General features: G+C 32.2%; 1 protein-coding gene across 1 annotated transcript in view; it reads left to right on the forward strand.

Moving 5' to 3' along the window:
- The first annotated feature begins 4,431 nt into the window (after positions 1-4,431).
- Positions 4,432-23,265, forward strand: part of LOC121116222 (sarcalumenin) — a 28,166-nt gene continuing 9,332 nt past the window's right edge. Inside the window, exons 1-3 of the mRNA XM_040710466.2 lie at positions 4,432-5,436; positions 5,511-5,747; positions 9,902-10,050. Of these exons, the coding sequence (XP_040566400.1) occupies positions 5,512-5,747; positions 9,902-10,050 (385 nt within the window). The 5' untranslated portion in view covers positions 4,432-5,436; position 5,511. The remainder of the gene's footprint in view (positions 5,437-5,510; positions 5,748-9,901; positions 10,051-23,265) is intronic.

Raw genomic sequence — 23,265 nt, forward strand, 5'->3', positions numbered from 1 at the left:
ACCGTAGTATTGGACGAAGGAGTTAAGGGGAGTTCGAAAATTGAAACTTAAAAACCACAAGGTCCCCAGAAGAATGAATATATAAATGATTTAATATTCAGTAATAAATATAAAAGAAACAGAGGCTCTAATATCTCTTATATGAACGAAATAATATTAAGTCAACCAAGGATCCATAAGAAGCACAGGACTGACACATTTTAATGTTCCTTTAATTGGTTAGATGGAGTTGCACTGATGTAGTATAAGTAAACATTATAGTATTACATTTACCCCGTCTATAATAGGAATCTATTTAGAAGTCCATATACATAAAGTGAATTTCTTTGTCTAGGCATAACCTGGAGCGAATCTACGCACATTAAGTTCAAGAGAAAAATTGCTCCCGAGCACGTTGTCTATTGAGCTATGTCGATTCCAATTCATATTTTTATGAGCTATCAGTTATCACATGGAAATAAAATACATTTGAAATGAAACGTTGTTTTTTTCTGAATTAATTTGGGCCATAAAAACACATACAAAAAATGCAATACTAGACACATAGAGGTTAATGAGACTTTTTCATTTGTTTTGCCTCGACATATTGTAAATATTAAATAAATGAACTTGTTATTGAACCAGTAGATAGTTTATTCCATATAATGTCACTTACTTACAGATTGTATACTCCTATCCACGTGTAAAGTTTAGTTATATAAAGCCTTACGTAAGGCCTTAAACATTATACTGTTAAGTTTCAATTGACTACTTAATCTAAGGAATAAAAAAGTAGCAACGAGCGTCATACTAAAGAAGAAAATAAAGAGGGAGTATATTTATATATATTTAGAGCAAAGTTTGTCTGTTTATCGACGCCTAATAAATCTGAGCAGTGTAGGGTACTCCCGCCATTTATAAATAATACCCTTGTTAACATTAGGTGTCTGCTGTTTAATTTAGTAGAAGAATTATTATTGATCTATTTGCAGGATGCACTGAGCGAGGACGAGGCCCGTGTGCGGCCCCGGGCTACCAGTTGCCCATCCCTGCGATAGACCATAGGCGTCTCAAAAATATCATAGACGCCGAGGTGCATTCAATTTTTATAATAGTCAATCAGGTACTTTAATCAAAGAATGACGATTAGACATCTTGAAACACACCCAGAGGAGTTCTTAGCCAGCTTCGGCATGGCTTCACTTTAGAAGATCCTAGACGTTCGTATTGGGGTACCCAGTTGAGTTGATGATAGCCCTGGTGTCGTTTCCTACTCGAGCTAATTAAGCATTAGTCGCTTTTCTGTGGTTTTTGTTTAGATTTTTCTGGCAAAATTAGAACCCAATGCTTGCTAAGATTCTCAACCTCTCATATATGGCCGTTAACTCGACTGCAAGGTCCATATTATTCATCTTGATGAAGTAAAACTTTATTAACATTTATCTGTTAGACCCTGTATGTATGTATATATATGATTTAAAAGAAAAAATTGTGATTTTTGTCTTTTTCTTGATTTTAGTTCAAGATTTTTTTTTGTGGTAAACAACACATATTAGGATCCCTGGATTACATGTTCTTCAAGAGCGTTAGACATTTCGTGAACTTTTTATTATGTGCAGGTTTTTTGAATAAACTATGTTCCAAAAAAATTCCAAATTTTTAAAACACTTAACAGAAAAATCCCATATTTTATCAAAATATAAATCCCTTAATATTTATGCAATACTCTGCTTCAAAAAATGGTATTTTCTTCCGGGGCGATGTTTACTAATTAGTTAAGCTACTTTTTAAAGAAATAAAGATGAACAAACCTTTTGTTAATATGGAATCATTCAATTCCTTCTTATTGTACTACATTCCACATATGTTTTTACTTTGAAAGTTAAATTGATCTCTAATGAACCCTTGCATTGCTTTCTTCCGGTCATGGTAAATCACAGGTGTTCCTCCATAGAAATATTTGTTTAACTTCCTCCATTAGTTTCAAATCTACATCTAGCTTTTATTCAATGTCTCTATGATTAAGATATTTTTAAAAATATATTATTATTAATTAGTGTTAGTGTAACGCTCTAAATAAATATTCCTTTAGCTATCGTATATGTATATTCCTCTCTTGAGGTCTTTATTTCCACTCAGCGCCTAAGCAGAGAAATGTAAATAGAACGCCTCCTTATGTAACGGGCACTGAACCGGTTCGAAGCTTTCGAGCCACAGATAGGTTTCGGTTTTGAAATCCTAGACCGCTCTGCAACCGTTATAATTTCAACTAATTCGGTCCAACTTCGGTATGAATCAGTCTCGTACTAAAATTCAGTCGACAAAAAAGTCAATTTTGAACCAGTCCATTTTTAAAATGACTTTTTTTTTTAAGAAGAAAAAAAAATTATGGGTGAAAATATTAAATTTGGGTCTGGACCGACTCTCAGGATGAGTCATAGCCTCACTAAGTTCTCATTTCCAGGACAACGAACGACACTCCCTCCTCTCTGTGGAAAATTTGATGGAATTAGAGTAAAGCCTGGTCTAAAAGTCAGCTGTTTTATGTGTGTCGTCGCACATACCCAGTTTTAAAATTTAGAACTTGTACGTACAGGAAACTTGGTTTAAGAGGTCACGTGCTCTAAGTCGTCGCTTTTTCAGTTTCCTTTTTTGCCTGACCGATGAAAACAGGTATATGCAGAATTTGTAATATTTTGTAAATAAAAAATACCGGTTGTAGTCAAAAATAAAACTGTTAAAAAACTTGTTTTTTATAAATAAAGGTCATCCAAACCTAGGTATATAGAAATACATAGTATTTCTATATACCTTGATCCAAACATATATCTAGGAATGGGCTTTTTGGAGAGTGCAAGGAAAAGGCTGGAGTGAGATTTATGGTATTACTAAAGAAAGGATTGGTAAAAAGGAAAAAAGGTTGTTGCGTGTGGTCTTTCTTCTTTTTGATTCACTATTGAATTTTCTCCCAGTATTACCAAATGAAGACCCGTGTTAACATCGACTGCCTGTTATATGGTGTTGATGAGAAAAAAGGAATTACTGCTATAAAGAGTAGAACATTCTACATTTAAAATAGCATTATTACAAGGAAAGTATAGTGGATTTCGAAAGATTACTTAATATGAAAGCAAAATGAGAAATAGGGTAGTCAAACATCAAATTTTAATTTTAAAGCTTAATATTATTATATTAATTTACTAAAGCACTGCAACCCCTCCCGTCCCCCTCCCGTCCCAAACATACTCTGCTCGGGAAACAGTGTGGGAAATAAGTATTCTATTATTTGCCCATTTTATAAGTTTACCCACTGACAAAAAGAACGGTCTATGATTTTAATGGTCGGTTTATTTCAACATTGAGAGACATTATATTTCTAATATACATATTTTTTATATATTATATCCAGTGCAGGGTTCCAGTCAAAAGCGGGTTGTGTCAAATGCACCCAGTGTCTCATTTGAACCGAAGTAACTCTATCGTTAATTCTATTACAATAATTATAATCTGGAATCGCCCAAAAAGATTCTGGACAGTAAAAAGTTACCTTGTGAAAAATAGTTTTTTAAAACTTTGCTTTAGAATAGGACATTTTTCTTTTTGTAAAAAAAAGATTTATTTAAAAGTAATTGGACCACCTCGAAGATGATTTTTTTATTATTCTGTGATGAGTAATACGTCAAAAACTCCATTCGTAGAAGTAATTCAATTTCCTTAAAAGTCCATGTTATTTAAACATTAAGAATATTGAATCTACTATATACTAGAATATTCTAAAATGCCTTTAATTTGACATATAGTACTATAGTAAAATGTAGTTTTTAGACTCGGATCGAGATCAAATTTTTTTCCTGGTTCGGTCATGAGGGATTTTTATAGAACAACCGAGACCAAATTCAAACCATACAAGGTTAATAGAAATAAAAGGTTAGAATATGGTGTAATCGGGTTTGCTAGAATTTTCAATCTGATGTATTGTACCGACTGCTGGGCAAGACAGGCAAATTTTGACAAAACACATAACCACTCATAGTCTATAACGTCACTATTGCTAGAATTTTCAATTTGATACATAGAACCGATTGTTGGGGGAAGAAAAACAGATTTTAACAAAACACGCAACCACTCATCTACTTTGACGTCAATATTAAAAGCGAGGTGGAAGTCAAACATCAGTCGTACCTACGTTATGGTATAACCTTCAACCCATAGACTAAAATAAGAATCGTTGTCACTAATTAAAATCGTAGAACGATTTAATCTTTTCTTTATAAAATTGCTAAAAAAATGTGGAACCCGTCAACACCCGACTTTTTGTGTAGACTGTATTTTACTACGAGACTGGTTGAGACCAAAGTTGGACCGAATTATATAAAATTATAACGTTCTAAAACTAGTTAGGATTTCCAAACTGAAACACAGACCTCGTAAAAACTTGGAAGGAGAGGGAATGAGGGCAAATTGCATTTCTGAAGGGCGAAGACACATAATTGTTCGTGTTGGCTGTGGGTTTGTAAATCCTAGACACGTTTGACACCGTATAGTTTTTTTTGTGAGATCAAACTAATTCTGTAAAACTTTGGTCTGGATCGGTCTTTCAGTAAAACCGGTTCTTGATATGTCCCATAAAAATATAAGACAAAAAATATTAAGTAATAAAAATGGCGGTTTTCCTCGAAGAGTATTTTCTTCTTGTGTCCAGGGTTTCAGACCACGGTTTTTCGAACCGAAACCTAAAACTCGAAAAAAAAAACTTGCATTTCGGAAGGCCGAAGGCTCATAATTATTAGTGTTGAGCTTGGGTCAGGAAATCAATGACACGTCTGACACCGCTATCACTTTTGTAAGATCAAACTAATTCTGTAAAAGTTCGGTCTCAACACTAATAACTATGACAAACAATTATATATTGAATTTATAGAATAAGATACCACCCTCAAAAGAATATTTTTTAGGGATATTGTCTACATCGTATAATAGGATTTTTTAATAACCCTAAATGTCGGAGCAGAGTGATTATAATTTATGACCACGTAATTAATTAATTATAATTATTGAAGTGCACATCTGAAACTATATACTATGTACATTATATTTTAATTTTGAACCGCCAATGACGATTGTCATTTTTTACAAATAAAATAACAAACAGCAATGTAATCCAGTCTACCCTACATTGTACAATGAAAAACACAAACTTCATTGATAAATTTTCGTACTGACGTAGAACGTCAACAAATGACATCAAGAGTGTGTGTACGTAATGACGTCATGCAAAAATTGTTTGTTCATTGGCTGCTTCCTTTTTACGTATAGACAATAGTAGTACTGCAAAGTAGTTTTATTACTAAAATTTATAGAATGTATTTTCCAACCGGCATTCCTTTATTTTTATAGCAAGCAGACCTTTAGTTTTTAGTTGTATACAATCACGACCCCAGTTAAAGTCATAGTCAGGTAAGCCGTAACTAAATTATTCGATAATATTCTTAATAATTATATATATTATATCTTCAAATGACCTTTTCCAGGATGACGAAGAGTACTTCAAGAACACGGGAATCTGCTAACAATCCCTTGGATCAAAAGTCCATCCTAAACGTCAACGAGCGAATCTTGAAGGAATGTCATGATCTCTATGCAGATTCCAAGTTCGGACTCGTTAAAATTGCTGGAGATCTAGGTCTTAAAATCCTAGCTCCAAGGAAGAAGATCAATATCATGCTCATAGGGAATCACTCCGCTGGGAAATCCTCATTTATTAATTGGTAATTATAGAGATAACTAATAATAATAGGGGCCCAGGTATAGGCAGGAGCATACCTTTGGTCTATTTGAGGGCATAATATGAATGATGCAGCCTATCCATTCCATGTATATTTTGTTAATTACATAGAAATTATTGACCTTATCATTATCCCAATATTTGAAATTATAAGTTATCTATGAAATTCACCAAATTAATATTCGAACTCATATGTTCACAATTGTATTCCTTTTGACTCATATTATAAGCTATTAACTATTTTCATCCATCTCCAATCATCTGGATTAAAAGTACTTTGTTAAGATCCCACGTGGCAAGAACTGGCCTTTAATTTGATCCCACCCCCCTGTTATTTACAAAAAAATAATATTGATCACAATGACAACTACAGTTGTTACTGGGAACATCCACTTGTTCACAGTTGTGTTTCTATATATTAAACAAACTTGTTTATGTCTTATTTTTTGTAAATTGAAAAAAATATTTTTGTCGAGTTATTATCGATGGGGTATATTTTATGATATTAGGTACTTTTGCCTTAAACTATTTTGCATCATTGATATTTCGCCTTGAAAAATATATAAATAATCATAGAATTACACCCAAAATTTCAATGCATACATATTATCAAATATTCACTAATTAAGGATTCGAACCAGAGACAAAATAGATAATAAAATTAGTAATATAAGAAAAATAAAAAACAGGACAACGATTCGAACGGAATAAATACTAATCAATACTCCGTTATTAATTATTATTAAACATGATGGATTATTCATGTTAGAAAAACGAACAAACCTTATACGAGAAAAGAACATAATTAAATCATTAGTTCAACAGAAAACAAAAATTTTACGCGTTTTATAGTAATTCACATTACCAATTTTGATTAGAAAATTGAAAGGAAACATGTGTTTTACGCAATAAATAAATAATAACTACGTATAAATCTCATTTATTTGTATTCTAAGGTGAAATATCCTTGAGGCAAAATAGCTTTAGGGCCAAATGTCCCAAGGCAAAATTACTAGCCATCAGATTTTATAGGCCAATATTTTATGGACATATTTTGGTCAATTATAGGATTTGGCCTTTAATCTATAATACAGTCAAACTTGTATTAAGCGGTCAGGCAAGGGAAACTGAAAAAGAAACTGCATTGTACAGGTGACACTCTTAAACTAAGTTTCCTATTTTGTAAGAAATCTAAATTTGAAAATTGGATATGACCGCTGGTTAGTGCGGTGTAACGCTTAACATAGGTGGCTGTTAGACCTGGTTTGACTGTGTATCTTATTATTTTTCTTTAATTATAAGGAGTTTTTGGGATCTTTAGGTGTAATTTGCGGTTGCTTCAAAGGGTTAATCTGAATATTTTATTAACAGAAGTAGAAAATGGAATAATATAAAAATTATGTCAAACGGTTAATTTTGAAGGGAATCATTTTAGTTTGCTTTAGTGTTGATGGAGTACATATTATATAATTTATATTTCCTTCGTTTATCTTGGTCATGTCTTCTTATGTAGTTACGAGCCTCCATTTGATTTATGCAAATTAATTTGGCACCTATCATCATGTGGCTCCTTTCAAATGCACACAATCTTTTTGCTTATTGAGACAATGAATTTTTGTATCCTTATTTGCAATTTGTGGCCTCCAAGGGATTAAAATAATTTTGATAATAAAAATGAACAATAATTATTCGTAGGAAATAATAACCTCCTTATTTATACTCAATTTTGGTAAAAATCATTCTATAATTACACTATGTAACAACATTTTTGTCCACGGTAATTTATTATTGATATTTAAGCCATAGAGCATTAATACCTTCAACAGATATAAGTTTGGCTTTTAAAGCCTATTAAAAAAAGTCAAGTTTTTAGAATTTAATTACGATTTATTTCGATATTGAAAGAACTATACATATGTATAGTTATGTTACATAATTAATCGACTTAATTATATTTAATTTCGGAACTTTACTCAACGCAACCTTACATTGGTTATGTATTCAATGTTCCATGAGAAAATTAAAAACTCAATTAGTATTTTAGCCTGTAAAGTAATGTGGCTTTTTAAAGAGGGCATATTAATTAATACTTTTTGTGGTGGGTTCGAGATTTTCTAGACTCAAAAGTACAATAGTCTTGACTTTGCTACAGTATTGACCTCCCTTTTTAAGAGCATTTAACTAGTAAAATTGACAACTTGCATACAAAAATAATACAACTTATTCCTGATTGATTGTACCTCTATAAGCCTGAAAATGGCTTCATGAATGAGTGTTATTTTTCGCCTGCAAGGATTTAAATAATAAAAAAACATAAGCATCAAATATAGTTTACAGATACATGTTTTCGGATTCAAAAAATATTTTTATTATTTTTCTGAATCGGAGAAAATGAGTTCGATTAAGTACAAAAAAAAAAGCGAAATTTCTTTGGAAGTGAAAAAAAAATCTTCATTTTGGATCGCAATGATCAAAATCATATTTTCTCGTAAAGTGAAGACATAATAATAAAGAACACAATTTAAAAATATTACTATTTCAAATTCGTCAATTTTGTTGTGTTTTTTTTTCCGAAAAACTTAGAATTAATTACCTTTGGCTTTTAAATAAAGTCGTTCCTTTTCTGGTAAACTTACTTTATCTAAAAAATAATTCAAGTTTTTTAGAAAATTTAATAGTGGCATTTTTTCAAATGATCTTTTTTTTTCGAGCGGAACATAAAAATATCAATAATATTTATAAAGAGAATAATATTTTATTTTATTTTTAAAATGACAAAATTTAAGAAAAAAGGACAAGTCTTTCTCTGTTTTTATGGTTTCTTGGTGTATACCGGGTAGAAAATAAGTATTTAATCCATTACCGATTATTTAAGTTAGCCACTGATAAAGAAAAAAAACGGTCTATAATTTGAATTGTAGGTTTATTTTAACACTGAGAAACATTACAGGGAAAATCTTTAAAGACTTATAAAGAATCATATTTTTATTATTATTTGAAAGCTATATTTAATGATATTAAATTATTCACAATGAGATCCGCCTTTCTTGATAACATAGCACTCGGGACCAGAAGCTTTGGCAGGCCCGGACGACCTCGTGCGGATCCAGTTTTACCATTGTACGGATAATGGACTTCTTCAGAGCGTTCACAGACGAATGATACTTGGCACAGGTCTCACTCGACCCTCTCATAGAGATAAACATCGGATGGATTCTGTTCGGGTTGTTTACAGGCTAAAGTCCGGGCTCCAAAAGTGAGGACATTATTTTTCCAAGACATCCTTCACTTTTTGGCCTTGTGGGCCGGTGCAATATCCTGTTGGAAGGTGTAATTTCTTCCTTGGGCTATTCCATCAATTCAGGGAATGTAAATTAAAAATGCAAAACCAGAACCAGTGCAAAGGTAAAGACGGATCCGCACGAGGTCTCCCAAGGCTGCCACAGCTTCCGGCACCATGTGGCCGAGGTGATTAAGAAAGACGAATCTCATTATAAATAATTGAATGCCATTAAATGTAGCTTTCATATAATAATAAAAATATGGTACTACCCACATCTAGTTCGTTCATTATTAAAGATTTTCTCAATTTATCTGGACCATCCTGTATATTATTAATAAAAAAGTGTATGTAAGAAGTGCTGATTATAACTCCCCAATGGCAATAACACTATCCCCACCGTTAAGCATGTGGTAGAAAAGTTATGTTTTTGGGGTGGTTCATTGCATTGAAGGGAGGAGGGATTCACCTTCGAGATCTTGGGCAACAACCTCCTTCCTTCATGGGAGGACACTTAAAATGGGACATGGATGGGTCTTCCACCACGATAATGACCCAAAAACGAAGGGCCAAAGTAACAAAGGAGTGGCTCCAGAAGAAGCACATTAAGTTCAAGGAGTTACTTAGCCAGTCTTCGGAACTAACTCCCTAAAAAATCTTTATCAGTGGCAAAACTTACAAATTCGGCAAGGGATCAAATACTTAATTCCTCCACTGTATATTCAATTTTTACGAAACTCTATCCAGCGTAGATCCTCTAGTAAAGCGCTTGCCCTTAAACTGGCCGTGTGAATATCCCTGTAGCACTAAGTTTAGAGGGACTGCCTCTTAACTATTTATTAATTATTTCTTTTAAGGTATATCGAGGAACATATTCAAAAGACTGGGGTAGCTATTGAAACACAAGGATTCTCATTTGTAACAAGCGGTAAAAAACGTGAATCTCTTCTTGGAAAGGCTACACTCCATCTTTATCCTCATTTTAAACCGTTAGCTGAATTTCCAGGTAAGATTCAGAGTGATAATTATATATATTTATTAGTTCATCAATTCGAGTTTAACCTATAATGATTCAACAAACTATGATTTAAACTATAAAAATAAATGATATTTACTATGAGGTATTTTTCAAATTGGTTGAGGTGAATTTGTGGTGAATTCAACAGGTTATAATTTTATATATTCGATATTTTTGTTTGCAATTGATCTCAAATACTACGGAAATATTAATTAGTAATTAGCTGACTTGGACCCTTTATCACTTTTCCTGTTCATTCGTTCATTTTTTAAATACGATACAACAAAGATGTAATCGAATTGAATTGGTTATGAAAATACTTTATCATCACAAGATGTTTATTTTGGGCTACAATACATGACGTCACTTAATCATTTGCCCTCGTTACGGATGCAATTTTTATTCGTAGAATTATCTTTGTGAATTCATGAAGGTTATGTATTTGGTTATAGATTTATTTATGGAATCTTCGTAAATTAGCGAAAAAAGCAATGAAATTAGTGCTGACAATTATGTGTTTCCCCACTTGGCTTTATCTTTGGTTAAAAGATGTCTTTTGAGAACTATAAAAAAGGAGCAAGAAAATGAACTTTGTTCGAAGGTAATTCCTGTAATTGTTCAATTTTCCCCATTCTAGCGCTATAAAATGAACGAAAAATATGAACAGCGCTCGTTTTCAAATCAAAGTCTGGTTATTAGTTTGGCTGTAAAGCTACGATATTTGTAGTGAAGGATACGATATCGAGACCGGATTGAATAACATTATTTCTGAAGGATTGATGAAAACATTTTTTTGATTTTATAATGCCTTACACTGGAAGATTAAGAGTTGTATCGTTACACATTCCTAATTAATCAATTACAGAAGGTAAAAAAAAAAAAAAAAAAAATCTTTTAAATCCTATATTCAATGATAGGATTACGAATTTGTTATTAGTTTTTTCGCGTCATGTTTTTGAGAATTTTTAATTTCCATTTTTTGAGTATTTTTACCATTTTTATTGGTTTGAACCAACTTTTGAGTAATGTAAAAATTAGTAATTTACATGAATGTTAATTTATTGTTTGTAAAATTTTAAGTTGATTTGCAATATGTGCTTATATTATAGTATATGCAATCATCAAATTCTAAGAAAATGCAATTTAAATATTAAAAAACTACCGTTTTTTTAATGTGTTTATTTTGAAACAAAATTATTTTTTAAGCCTAAGGGGAGTTAATTTGACGCATAAATCATTACCAAAAGAGTAAATGCTCGGACCATATGCCCAACTTTTGGTGCGTAACTTAATAATAGAAACTCTCTACACCACTGAATAATACAATTAAACGAAGTAGTATTCACTACCCTGTTATTATCGTTAATATTACTGAAAGATCGAAAAAGATTAATACTTTTTTTATCATAGAGTTATTTATAACTATCAGTTATAACGTAAAATATGTATAAGGGTATTAGTTAATATATTTTTACATAATACGCGAGTAATATCTTTTACTCAAACAACAGACGCGATATCTTATCTTCAAATGAAACATTAGTTAATATATGTGAGTTTAATCTGGGATTCGAGTGCTCCAAATGATAACCAGTTGGTAGAGATTGAATTGAACATAATGAGTTCTCAATATGTCATGTTGAAAAAATTAGATTAGGCAGGGACTAGTACGAAGCGTAAGGGTCATCATAAGCTTCAGAGTTCCTTTAATCGATTTCAATCCATGACCATCATGACTTCGAGAAGGATGAACGAAAGGGATTCATAGATTGTTTAAAGATGTAGCCTTCTCAGACAAAATATTCATTCACTGATACAAGGTCTATAAGTCTTTGAACTTGTCATGATGACATCTTGTAGCAGATTAATGGTGATTGAATACTCCCTTTTCTTAAAATCAATTTATCAACATCTAATATGCTGTCTCTCAGGAATCAAGGCTACCATATTTATTTTATGTTATCTCAGGTGTTTTTGAGTATTTATAATTTTTCCCTCTTCCAAGTATTAGATATGAATTTGAAAAATAAATCGATACGTTGATAAGTTAATAAGTGCAACTCCATCTTACCTATTAAAAGAAGATTGACATTGACCTCCCCTGCCCCCCAAAAAAACCCCGTTGGTCGAGGTTCTGAGATTATATTTTTTCCAAACTTGCGATATCCTTTTTCATTTTTTAATTAATAATGTTAGCGATATGTAGTGTAGTGAAGGTACACTTATTTATTCAGTCCAGTCTTAGGACCTGTCTTATCGGTCCTTGAATTTTCTCCTAAAATATCAATGGTTTATTGAGACAAAAAATATATGTTTTAAGTACTTATCCTGCCAAACATATTAATTTTTTCATTATAATGAAGTATACTACGAACATTTATAATATTTCTTAATTATTAAATTAATTTTAGTATATAACTGAATCATTAATAAGAGGAAAAACACTCGCAATGACGTCGTGAGGGATCATTTTTACATTATTTAAGGACCAACAAGTGGGACTGGACTAGACCGCAGTCCTCGGTCCTAAATAAGGACATACATAATATGCGACTTATTTTTCATAGCACTTTCAAAAATCGTTTAAGTTCCATATCTAATTCTATTAGTACTTGACATGTTCATTACCAATCTGTAATTTGTTTTGTCGTATAAAATTTGGTTGTGAGAATTTATTGAGTATTTTTAGACTTTTAAAAAGTTTAATCCAATTATTAAATATGAAAAAAAAAAAAAAAAAAATCAATAATCGACATTAAAATAAACCTATTTCGTGCAAAAAAAAAAACAACAACTTAAATTATTGCAAAATATGGGTTTGAAATCAATAATTGAATCTTAACAAAATTCAATTTTGAATGTTCAAACATACTTTATTAAAGGGTTTTGTTTAGACTGGAATAAGGACTGAGGTTTTTTAATTTATTTTAAAGCCGAAGGAATTCATTTAAAAAATAAATATTTGATCTTTCACTTACAAAAAAATATTTGGTTCTAAGAGGTCCAGTTAAGCAGCAGTACTTAATTTATTTTTAAATCAGAAATTGTTTTAATTTAATATAATAATCTCATCCGAATAAAATATGATTTGGTTACCATTGGACTTCAAATCGTTCAGCAATTTTCTTCCGTGGCAGCTCGAGTGCCTTTCATTTTGTCTGTAAGGATATGTCTTTTGTAGAGGCGGTATGACTTCACTCTTAGGTTAGTGGTTATGCCCCTGTAGACTGTTGCACGGCTTACTTTGCTTCCCCCCCGTAAAAACGTTAATCGGAGTCACTGGAAATGCCTTTACGGACCGACTAGGCGTACTAGGAATCTGGAAGTGCGTTTTTTATACCTCCGGTAATAGTTAATTTTTCTGTTACATGTCCTCTCCTCCTTCCATCGGTTCTAGACGTCGTAGACGTTTCTCTTTGTATATCTGGGCATCATGATATACGCTGGGATGAGTCTCGCGCAAGCCAATTCGATAACGGTGTTCCTCCGGGTCTCCTGCATCGTGAATACTTGTTTTGAATTAAAAGTTGTGCATTTAACTTAAAGTTAATGTTCTAAATATATAACCTCAGCTTGAAACTTATTTGATTCGATTTCGGGGTCAGTGTAGTATTTTTGATCGTTTGACTATCCAAAGTTGTTCGTTGGGCTACAATATATTTTTCTTCAAAATGAAAAATCTGGGTTATATTCTTCTGTATGAAAGTCTTTTTGGGGGTAGGGGTTTTGAAATTGATTTTAATTTTTTTCTATGTACAGCAAAATATTTACAAGTAAGGTTCACATTAGGAAATTTGGACTGGAATTGATTTTGCTCAATGTCACAAATAAACACCTCTCCCTAATGTAATACCAGCTTGGTACAAGCGGGTAGGGTTTCCTTTTCGTTATAGGCGGTCCCCTAGGGTGGATCTTCAGAAAGAAGTCAAAAATCTTCTTCAATTAAGTAATCAATTTATTTGTCTCTTTTTTATAAGGCCTAGGTTGGCAAAAGATCACGGGTCGTGACTGAGTACAAGGTGTTTGACCTGGTTCCCTCCTGTCTGTAGTTATCTATTTTTAACACTAGAAAGATGGATGGTAACAACCCCCCTTAAATGACTGTGGATATCAAAAATGATACCCATGTATTTTTTTAAATATTTGTATCTGTAATGATGTTACGTTTTACACATGATGATGGACTTGGGACATCCTTTAAAACGTTTTCTTGTCTGAAACTGGCTGAACTTTCTCTATAGCCTATTTGTTTGTGCCATTCCTTGTGGTATCCTTGCCGACATTCATTGACTCTCCTAATAATTCGGTTGATTGATGTTTCTTGAAAGGCGGGAATTGAGTCACTTGATTGCATCCTGGCATTTCTTGAAATCTTAGATATACTAGTTAGTTGTAAATAAATACATATATCATCTATAAAAACTAATAATGGCATTGAACAAAATTACTTATATTGTGGCTTATCAAAAACTTGAGAATAGTCATCAGAATCAGAAAAAATTGAATAAGGTCTTGGACATATTTTTTATCTGCTTCAAATTCAAAAGCATCACCTTCTGAATCAAATTACAATTTGGACTCAAAATAATGTATTATTTCTTCAATGGATAATTTTTCTTGGATATCCTTCCACAATAACAGGTGGAATCAGAATGTATAGTTCAGCAAAATCTATATTTATATTTAGGTACACGATGCCTTTTAGAGTTTTTCATCCATGTTTGAACTTGCTTGAGCCCGTTCAAACACAATTGTAGAACAAAAAGATATTTTGAAATGATTGGATATCGAATATGATACCCACGTCTAACCAAACGATGACTAATTTTAATTGTGTTTAATAGAATGAATTATGAAAATTCAACAACTTATAAACAAATACAATCAAGAAGTTTGCTTACGATATTTTATTGAATCCCAAATAGGTATCCAAAATGATACCCTTGTCGTTCTAGTATTAAACGGCCACGCTAATTTTTGAAACGGTCGAAGGTAGTAACAGGATGATTGAAAAGTATTCTCAGGATATATCCATGATTCACAGTTAACAACCCAGTTCATTTTGTAAGAATCGGTTCGCTTGTAATCCTTTTCTCAGTTTATTGCTTCGCTTATCCGTTCGAACCCCCGATCCGTGACATCACTAATACATATACTAATGCAATGATTCTTATTTCTTAGAAAAATAGGGAAACTATGGGCGTTAAAAAAGCATGAAATTAAAAATATTTCAGCCATTTTCTTGTTACTTAAAAAAAACCAAAAAAACATGAAATGATAAGTAATTTGACACTTGTAAATCACAAGTGGAAAGTGAGGGGTTGGAAATTTCTTGCCACAGATAAAGATGCGAAAGATCTCCCGTATTGAATTCTGAAGTAACTCATATCATAATTTTATTTTTCTTCATTTTCAAAAATTAATTATGAATTCCTAGCTGTGTGTCATAAAAATAAAAAGATTAATTACACTGAATAACAACAAGAATAAATAACCTAAGAATCTTTTAGGTTTCATATAGGTGGCCCGCCCGTCATCACAAAAGAAAGCTATAATATTTTTTCGGAAAATTGTGCTAATATTTAGAGGTACTGGACCCGGATCCAAAGTACCCGGGTACGCTATAAGTAAACGTGTACTATCCAAAAATATCCAAGATCCCAACAGGTTTTGGGTAATCGTGCTTTTAAGGATCTTAAAAAAGATTCGAGAGATTTTACGTATCTTAAAAAGCTTATAGTATTATTCAACGAAAATATGTCAGATTGCAACATTTTTTCCATCCGAAACAACCAAAATGTTCAATTTGATGTACCGTGCCAATCCCTGCGCAAGACAGACATATTTTGACTACATAACAGCCGTAATCTAACAGTAACACCCAAGGAAGGCGATATATAGCTATTCTTGGTAACAATTATACTTTATGACGTCACTATTAAAAAGCGTGGTGGAAGTCTAACATTGGTAGGGGAAACGTTATGGTATAACCTTGTATGTCTATTAACCTTGGAGGAAATGAGGAAGAAATATCGAGAGATGGCAACCAAATACCATTTTTGTGTTAGTGAGGTAACGCCTTGTGGAATAACCAGGCAATACAACTGTTTTTGTAGATTTAGCTCGAAACACGTATCAAGATAAATAGAAACGTTACATTTGATATATATAAATTTTTTTCAATAACTAAGATTAAGTGTTATGTAACACAGTAATCTTTTTAAGATCCGAAATATCCCTTGGAACTTTTTATGGTCCGTAAATGGTTCGAGCTGGTTCAGGTCTTTGATCTTGAACCAGTCCTATCTATAGTTATAACATGAATCTAGAAAAAAACAATATTTAGCCGTGCTTAGTGCGCGTACTTCTATAATTTAATATGGAACTTAAGAGATTTTTTTATTGTTGACTTGTCTAATTAATTATGTAACACCCAGTATTATTATCTCATATCTCTAAAGGAAACAACTTTAATATACTTTCTTCTCTGTCACTGTTGTTACTCTCTAGGGGAGTGGGAGACTGGGTGTCACTTACTGTGACGATAAAAATGAAATATTATGTTTATACACTGTACATCCTTTCCTTACCCTTCATCGTAGAAGTAGACAGTAAACTCATAAAAAAGAAAATAAGAGTTTTTTGAATCATTATAATACTCGATAATATATTAATTAGTCAATTATATATGTACTTAAAATACCAAAATGATTTATCAAATGTGAGTAATAGTAGTCAAGAAGAGAAATCCTTATAAATGATACATATTAATTGCATATGGGGAACAACCTCTTAAATTAGTTGTATTGTGCTTTGCTTAATATTTAGCTGGGCCTAGTTAGGTCCCTCAAAAACTATAAAGACTGCAGTCTTCTCGATCCTGTCTTATGATCGATTTTTATCAGTCTATGAGTACTACGTCAATTTTTATCTATAGTTGTGATCATAAATCATCATTTATAATAAGCACATAATTATTACATAGTATCAGCTTTAGTGTTATCATGCTAACAATATTGCCATAGAGATTTCGGCACCGAAATTGATATCGGGTGTCTGTTACTTTTTGACAAAAAAAAAAACATAATACAAAATTTTTGTTAAGCACAATTCACATCCATTTATAGGGCAGGGCATGATTTTTGTTTTCATAAGAGCTACAGCGTTTCTCAATTAACCTCAAATGAAACTTTGGAAAGGTTTCATTGACTTAATAAATAATTAACCGATTTTTTTTCTCTGTCATATCAACTGGTAGAACAATTCTTGTAAAACAAATGTCTTCATCAGATGAAGGACAACTTGGCAAAAAAAATGGTGTATCAGCGCTTCTGACGCGGGAATGAGTAAGTTAGATATCCCTCGCATCGTCCCCGGCTCCAAGGGTCTCATTACCAATATTAAAAAGCTGTTGTACTTCAGAGGAAGCCAAGGATATCCCAACTTTCGGATCCAAATCCGAAACCAAAATTAGACGGATCTTTAATTTTATGAGCGTTTACCCCAAAGTTCAGACCTCATTAATAGAAGATCCGGATTAAGGATACTTTTTTACTGATAGCTGATGCCGAAACAAAGAATAACCAAATTTTTACTACTATTACAAAATAATAATTAGAATTATTGTTATAATAAATTTGGAATAATCACGGGATGCAAATGTTTATGAACAGAGATGTCTCTCCAAGCACTAATCGAGATAAATAGAGATGCTACGTTCAATAAAGATAGCTTTTTAAGATTCTAAAAATCCCTTAGATCTTTTTTAAGTTCCGTAAAATTTCGAGAACCGGAAGCCTCTTTGGATCCTGAATAATACAAATATAACTACATATACTGTACTCTAGTACTTCGGATCTGTATCCTAGGTCCATTCTGTCTTTATTAAGCAATACTATTGTCATTTTAAGATCTGGAAATCCCTTGGATATTTTTTAAGATAAATAAAATTTCTAGTACGGAAAGCTTGTTTGGGCCATGGATCAATACGAATAATACAAGCTTACGTACCCGGGCACTTTGGATTCGGATCCAAGTCTCGTCCTATCTCTACTCTGGACTCTTCTGAGAATGAATGTAAATGTTATCTCCATATATGGTTTTTCAGAAGTCATTTTTGCGGCACATTTAAAGCCAAATGACGCACTAAGCAGTGCTTCAAATGATTTTACAAGGGATTTCAGATGTTGTATAGACTGTTATTTATCATATGGTTATAGTTTTTTTGTTTTTTTTTTGAAATTTGATCTAGTAAGTTATATTTTGGATTTCAATATTCCTCACGGGTTCTTTTATAAAGTAAAAAAAATATAGAAAACAGAAATATTTGATAAAAATCTATTAATATAAAAATAATTCCCTTTTTTTTTTTGTTGAAATCGTTCCCACATATGTGGTCCGTCAACACAAAAGGAAGTTTGAGTGATTTACCCTATATTTGAGTATGGATGACTACATTCGTATTCTCTGCGCTATTCATGTTGACCATCTTGGAGAGGTATAAACAATCAAACTTTCTCAGAATAAAAACCCTTTTATCATTAAGAATATGGAAAATGTTCGTGTGATATTGCTTGGACCAACAAATCAACTTTGTCTTTTCGAAAATCTATCTCTCATTAAGGATTAAAAAACTGGAAGGCAGATTGAATTTGACACGCAATGTCACAATTTTGATGTCAGCCATTTTGTGGGACTAAACAATCAAGTTTTATAAGAAGGAAAAACTATTTTTTTATATTAATATTAAGAGAGATACTGAAATATATTGAACGTCAAAATATTACCAACTAATAAGAGGACTTAACCCTTATCAAGAATGTGTCTTTCATGGAGAATTGAAAACTGGAAAGTCAGATTGAATTTGATATTGAGCGTTTTCACGTGACGTTACAATTTTGATGTCGTTCATTTTGGAGGACTAAACAACCAAGTTCTATAAGATTCCACATTTTCCCGATTTCCCCCCGATTTTTTCCGATTCCGATGCCATTTCCGATTCTTTAATAGTTTAAATAATATTTAAAAAGTACCATTTTGCTATCAAGGGGCGTCCACAGGATTATATTTTCGAGGGGGCTAGGCTTTTGAAATTAAAAAAAAAAAGAATTAAATGTATTAAAAACAACTTCAAAAACCCTTGGCTATTCTCAAAAAAGTTTCAAAAATCTTAACTGCTCTCAAAAAGTTAAATTTTTTTGGAATTTTTTTTCAAAAATTTAGTATTATTAACAAAAAATTAAATTTTCAGGAAAAAAATTTCAAAAATCCGCAGGTGTTCACAAAAAATTAAATTTATTGAAAATAAATTTCAAAAATCTCCATCTATTTTCTAAAAAATACATTTTTGAAAGAAAAATTATAATATGAAATTTTTGAAAGAAAAATTATAATATGAAATTTTTGAAAGAAAAATTATAATATGAAATTTTTGAAAGAAAGTTATAATATGAAATTTTTGAAAAAAAAAACCTAATTTTTTCGAACACAGAAAGTTAAATTTTTTGGTAATTTTTTTTGATAAATTATATTTCATTTTAAAATTTCGAGTAAAAAGCAAAAATTCCTTATGTGGGGAGGGGGTTTATTTTTTCTTACAAAAAAGTAATAAATAGTTAAATACCATTAATAAATAAGAATTGGAAATCAAACATAATTTTCCCGATCCCGAGTCTGATTCCGGAAAAAACACCAAATTCTCATATTCCTGATTCTAATTCATCGTCCCATTACTACTAACAAATAAGAAAATAATCAAAATTAAATTACTTCATTGCCTTGTTGCATTACATATTATACCCTCGTTCCATTAAAAATATGTTATAACATCGTTATATAATCTTATTTTCATCTCGTAGACAATTAATTAACAATTAAAATGGAAATAATAAGATATTATCCCCTACTTATTCTACTTTTCTTGTCCCTTATCGATACAAAACAACTGTACAAATTTAGCCATTAGCTCGATAAAAACTCAACTTTACTAAAGTCAAGAATTTTTGGAAAATTAATTGAACTATCCTCCCGAAATATTATTCAAAAAACTACACTAAACTCAAACTATTGTTTAGTAATGATGTGGTCAATAAATATACAATATCACAACCTAAATTTAATTAATTTATACTTTGACCCAACTCGATAGTTATAACTTGAATGTAAACCTAATATATAATAATAAATCAACTCTAATCCCCCAAACTTGGCGTCTCTTCGGTTTATGATGCAATATGTGGTGTCAGTAAAACGCTCTATGTGTGGTCTGTCAGCACAAAATTGAGCTTGAATGATGACATATTTTGTATTCTTCAACTAATTAATTATCTTCTATATCTGTTCATAAAATGCTCTGATTAATCCTTTGAAGGCAACCCAAATTGCACTTAAAGATCTCATGTCATGATTAAGTAACAATCTTATGATAATCTCTATTTGAAAGGGGACCAAATGAAGCCTCATATATGAATGTTTTTAACTACTAGGGTAAGGTGAAAATAGTTCGCGCATTTGCTTTTGATCCGTTTTCAGGAAATGTGGTACCCATCTTGCGCAGAGCTTTTGCGTCCTTAATTCTTTTTTCAAGATATTTCACACCCTCAACTATCTCACTCGTCTATTGTCCAACACAAAATCATGCACTTTTTCGATTGATCGTGGTGGGGTTGCAGTTTTTGGCCGTCCTGTACGTGGGTCATCTTTCAGGGATGTGCAACCACGTTTAAATTCAGATGCCCACTTTTTAACAGTTGCCATGGAAAGAGCAGAGTCCTTGTAAACTTTTGTCAACTTTAGTTGAATTTCTTTGGGGGTTTATTCATCCAAAGCGTAGCGAATGTTGCCCCATTCTCTAATTAGGGAGGCTTTCAGTGCATCCAAATTAGGATGTGGCTTCTTCCAGACAATTTCTTTATAAATCAACCATATTCCAAAATAAATTGGATTCAAATCTGCACTGGACGGAGGGTAATAGCTGTTGCTCCAAAAGTTAGACAAATGAATTTTACACCGTGTTTTTGCATCATATTGGACGTGTGAGGGGGTGCACCATACGTATCTTCCTTGAAGTGGGAATTGGCACATTGTTGGAAACTTTTTTACGCCAAGTGCACAAAAATAAGAAACACCTTACTGGAACGGCTGATTGAACTCTATACTATCACTGCCTCTGATTTTTGCTTCCAATTGATCTTTTTTGATCAAAAACCATAGAGCCTCAACTGAAAAAAACTTTGACCTATCTGAAAACAATGTTGGGAGGCGTGCCTGACTTTAGAAAATTGAGGAATTTCTTCTTTCATTTTTACATGAAGCATAACCAAAAAATATTTTAAGCAAACTTTGTGGATCAATAGCTAGTTTATCACTAAATTTTTTAAAGTGATTAATTTCTATGAGTTATAAAGTTTTATTCTAAGTTAAATTGCTTACAGTATTGAGGATCCACTCTGATTATGACAAACAAACGATGCCCTCTCCTAAAGTTAGATTTTTGCATGCCATAACGTCAAAATTTGGCCAATGAAGGGTTAGTTTCTGTTATTTTTTTAAAGAAGACATTTTCTATTTTGACAAAACTAATAAAACCGAACATTTCATGTATATATTAAAAAGTCCCGGACGCCCTGGGCAAAATGTAAATAGAGCATGGGTTGTATACATTTATCCAGTATAAAAATAGATTACTAGGACTTTATTTTCTCCTTTCCTTGATAATATTTATTCAAGATTGTTTTAGCGCTGATACACCACATATGAATTCGCGCATATTTAATGCATGGCTTTTTTGGCGGTTTTTTTCAAGACATTATGATGATAATACGTAGTGTAGCGCTTCTGTATCTCATCTTTCATCTTCACCCCCTAACCCCATGTAAATTCGCGTTGGTCTAGGATTTTGTTGTTGTACTCTGCTCGTGGTGAGCAGAGTAGCTCCACTACGGAGCCTCCTTACTACGCGCGCACGCTCTTTTTACTATCAAATAATTAGCAGGAAATGATGACGACTTTTTCTTCTTATATACGATTCAAAGTATACTTGATATCTTGCAAGGGAAGTTGGAACATGATGTCGTGTGTCGCGTCGTGTATTGTTATGGTGTCGTCGACTCATTGCTCTTATCTTCTACTCCTTCCTCTACATAGACTATAATTATATTATTAGTAATCATTATCAATGTATCCAGTCAAACCTCCTTGGGAGTGCAGTCCCCGGAAATGAAAGAGTGTTCTCCATGATACATATTGATAAGAAACCCCTTTTAAAGGAAGGTTTTGTCTCTTGGATCCTCAGTCTGTTTGTTCTTTCTTCTCCATGAAAGAACAAACAGAGATTGACAGAAGCGGCAATCATCGTGGGTCTGGGTGACCGTTTGTGTTTGTGAGTTTTTGTCCGTTTTTTTTTTCTCTCTACATCATCCTCTTTTCGTTTTTTCCGGGACTATCTACGGAAAAAATGCAAGGAGAACAATGATTAATTATTCTATTCTTGTCGTATTGTATAATCCACTTTTAAAAACCTGAGAAGAAGAAAAAAATCAACGAATTGAGATTCACTAACACAAGCCTTCGTCCCAACCTGATATCATCCCCTTGTCGTATCTTCTTTTTCGAATCACATCCGTACTTATAGACTAAACTCTTCCGATACACAGTGATATTATAATTGAATACCTAAATGATTTTGGTTTTTCGCCGGGCATCTTTATCCTATCTGTCCAAGAGTGTATTCATGTTATTGTGGATACACGGGATAGCTGCCCTTCGAAGGGCTTTATTCATTAGGGAAATTATCTTCAAATACTACAGCTAAACATTTGAGAAATCATTTATTTAAAACACATTTTGTACATACTATTAATTATTGATATTATTTTTTTACAAAAAATTTAATTCATTTTCTTAAATATTTTATGTACTTAATTATCTTATAAGGAACTGAATAAATTGTATATTGTGGTATATATGTTGTGAAAAAGTTGGAATTTCTACGCTCTTATAAATCATAATCAAATCAGCCATTTTAATTAGTATCAACCAGAGGTGGGGACTTGCTATTCAAGTCCATATTTTGAAGGCTTACACCTTCACTTGATACCACAATCAAAGACTGGAGACTTGAGTTGGACTCAAAAGTACTTTTCATGGTGTATAAACTACAGTCAAGGACTTTTCCCCACTCCTGGTACCAACTATTAAAATGAC

This window comes from Lepeophtheirus salmonis, chromosome 4 (genome assembly GCF_016086655.4).
Source record: "Lepeophtheirus salmonis chromosome 4, UVic_Lsal_1.4, whole genome shotgun sequence".
Lineage (NCBI taxonomy): Eukaryota > Metazoa > Arthropoda > Copepoda > Siphonostomatoida > Caligidae > Lepeophtheirus > Lepeophtheirus salmonis.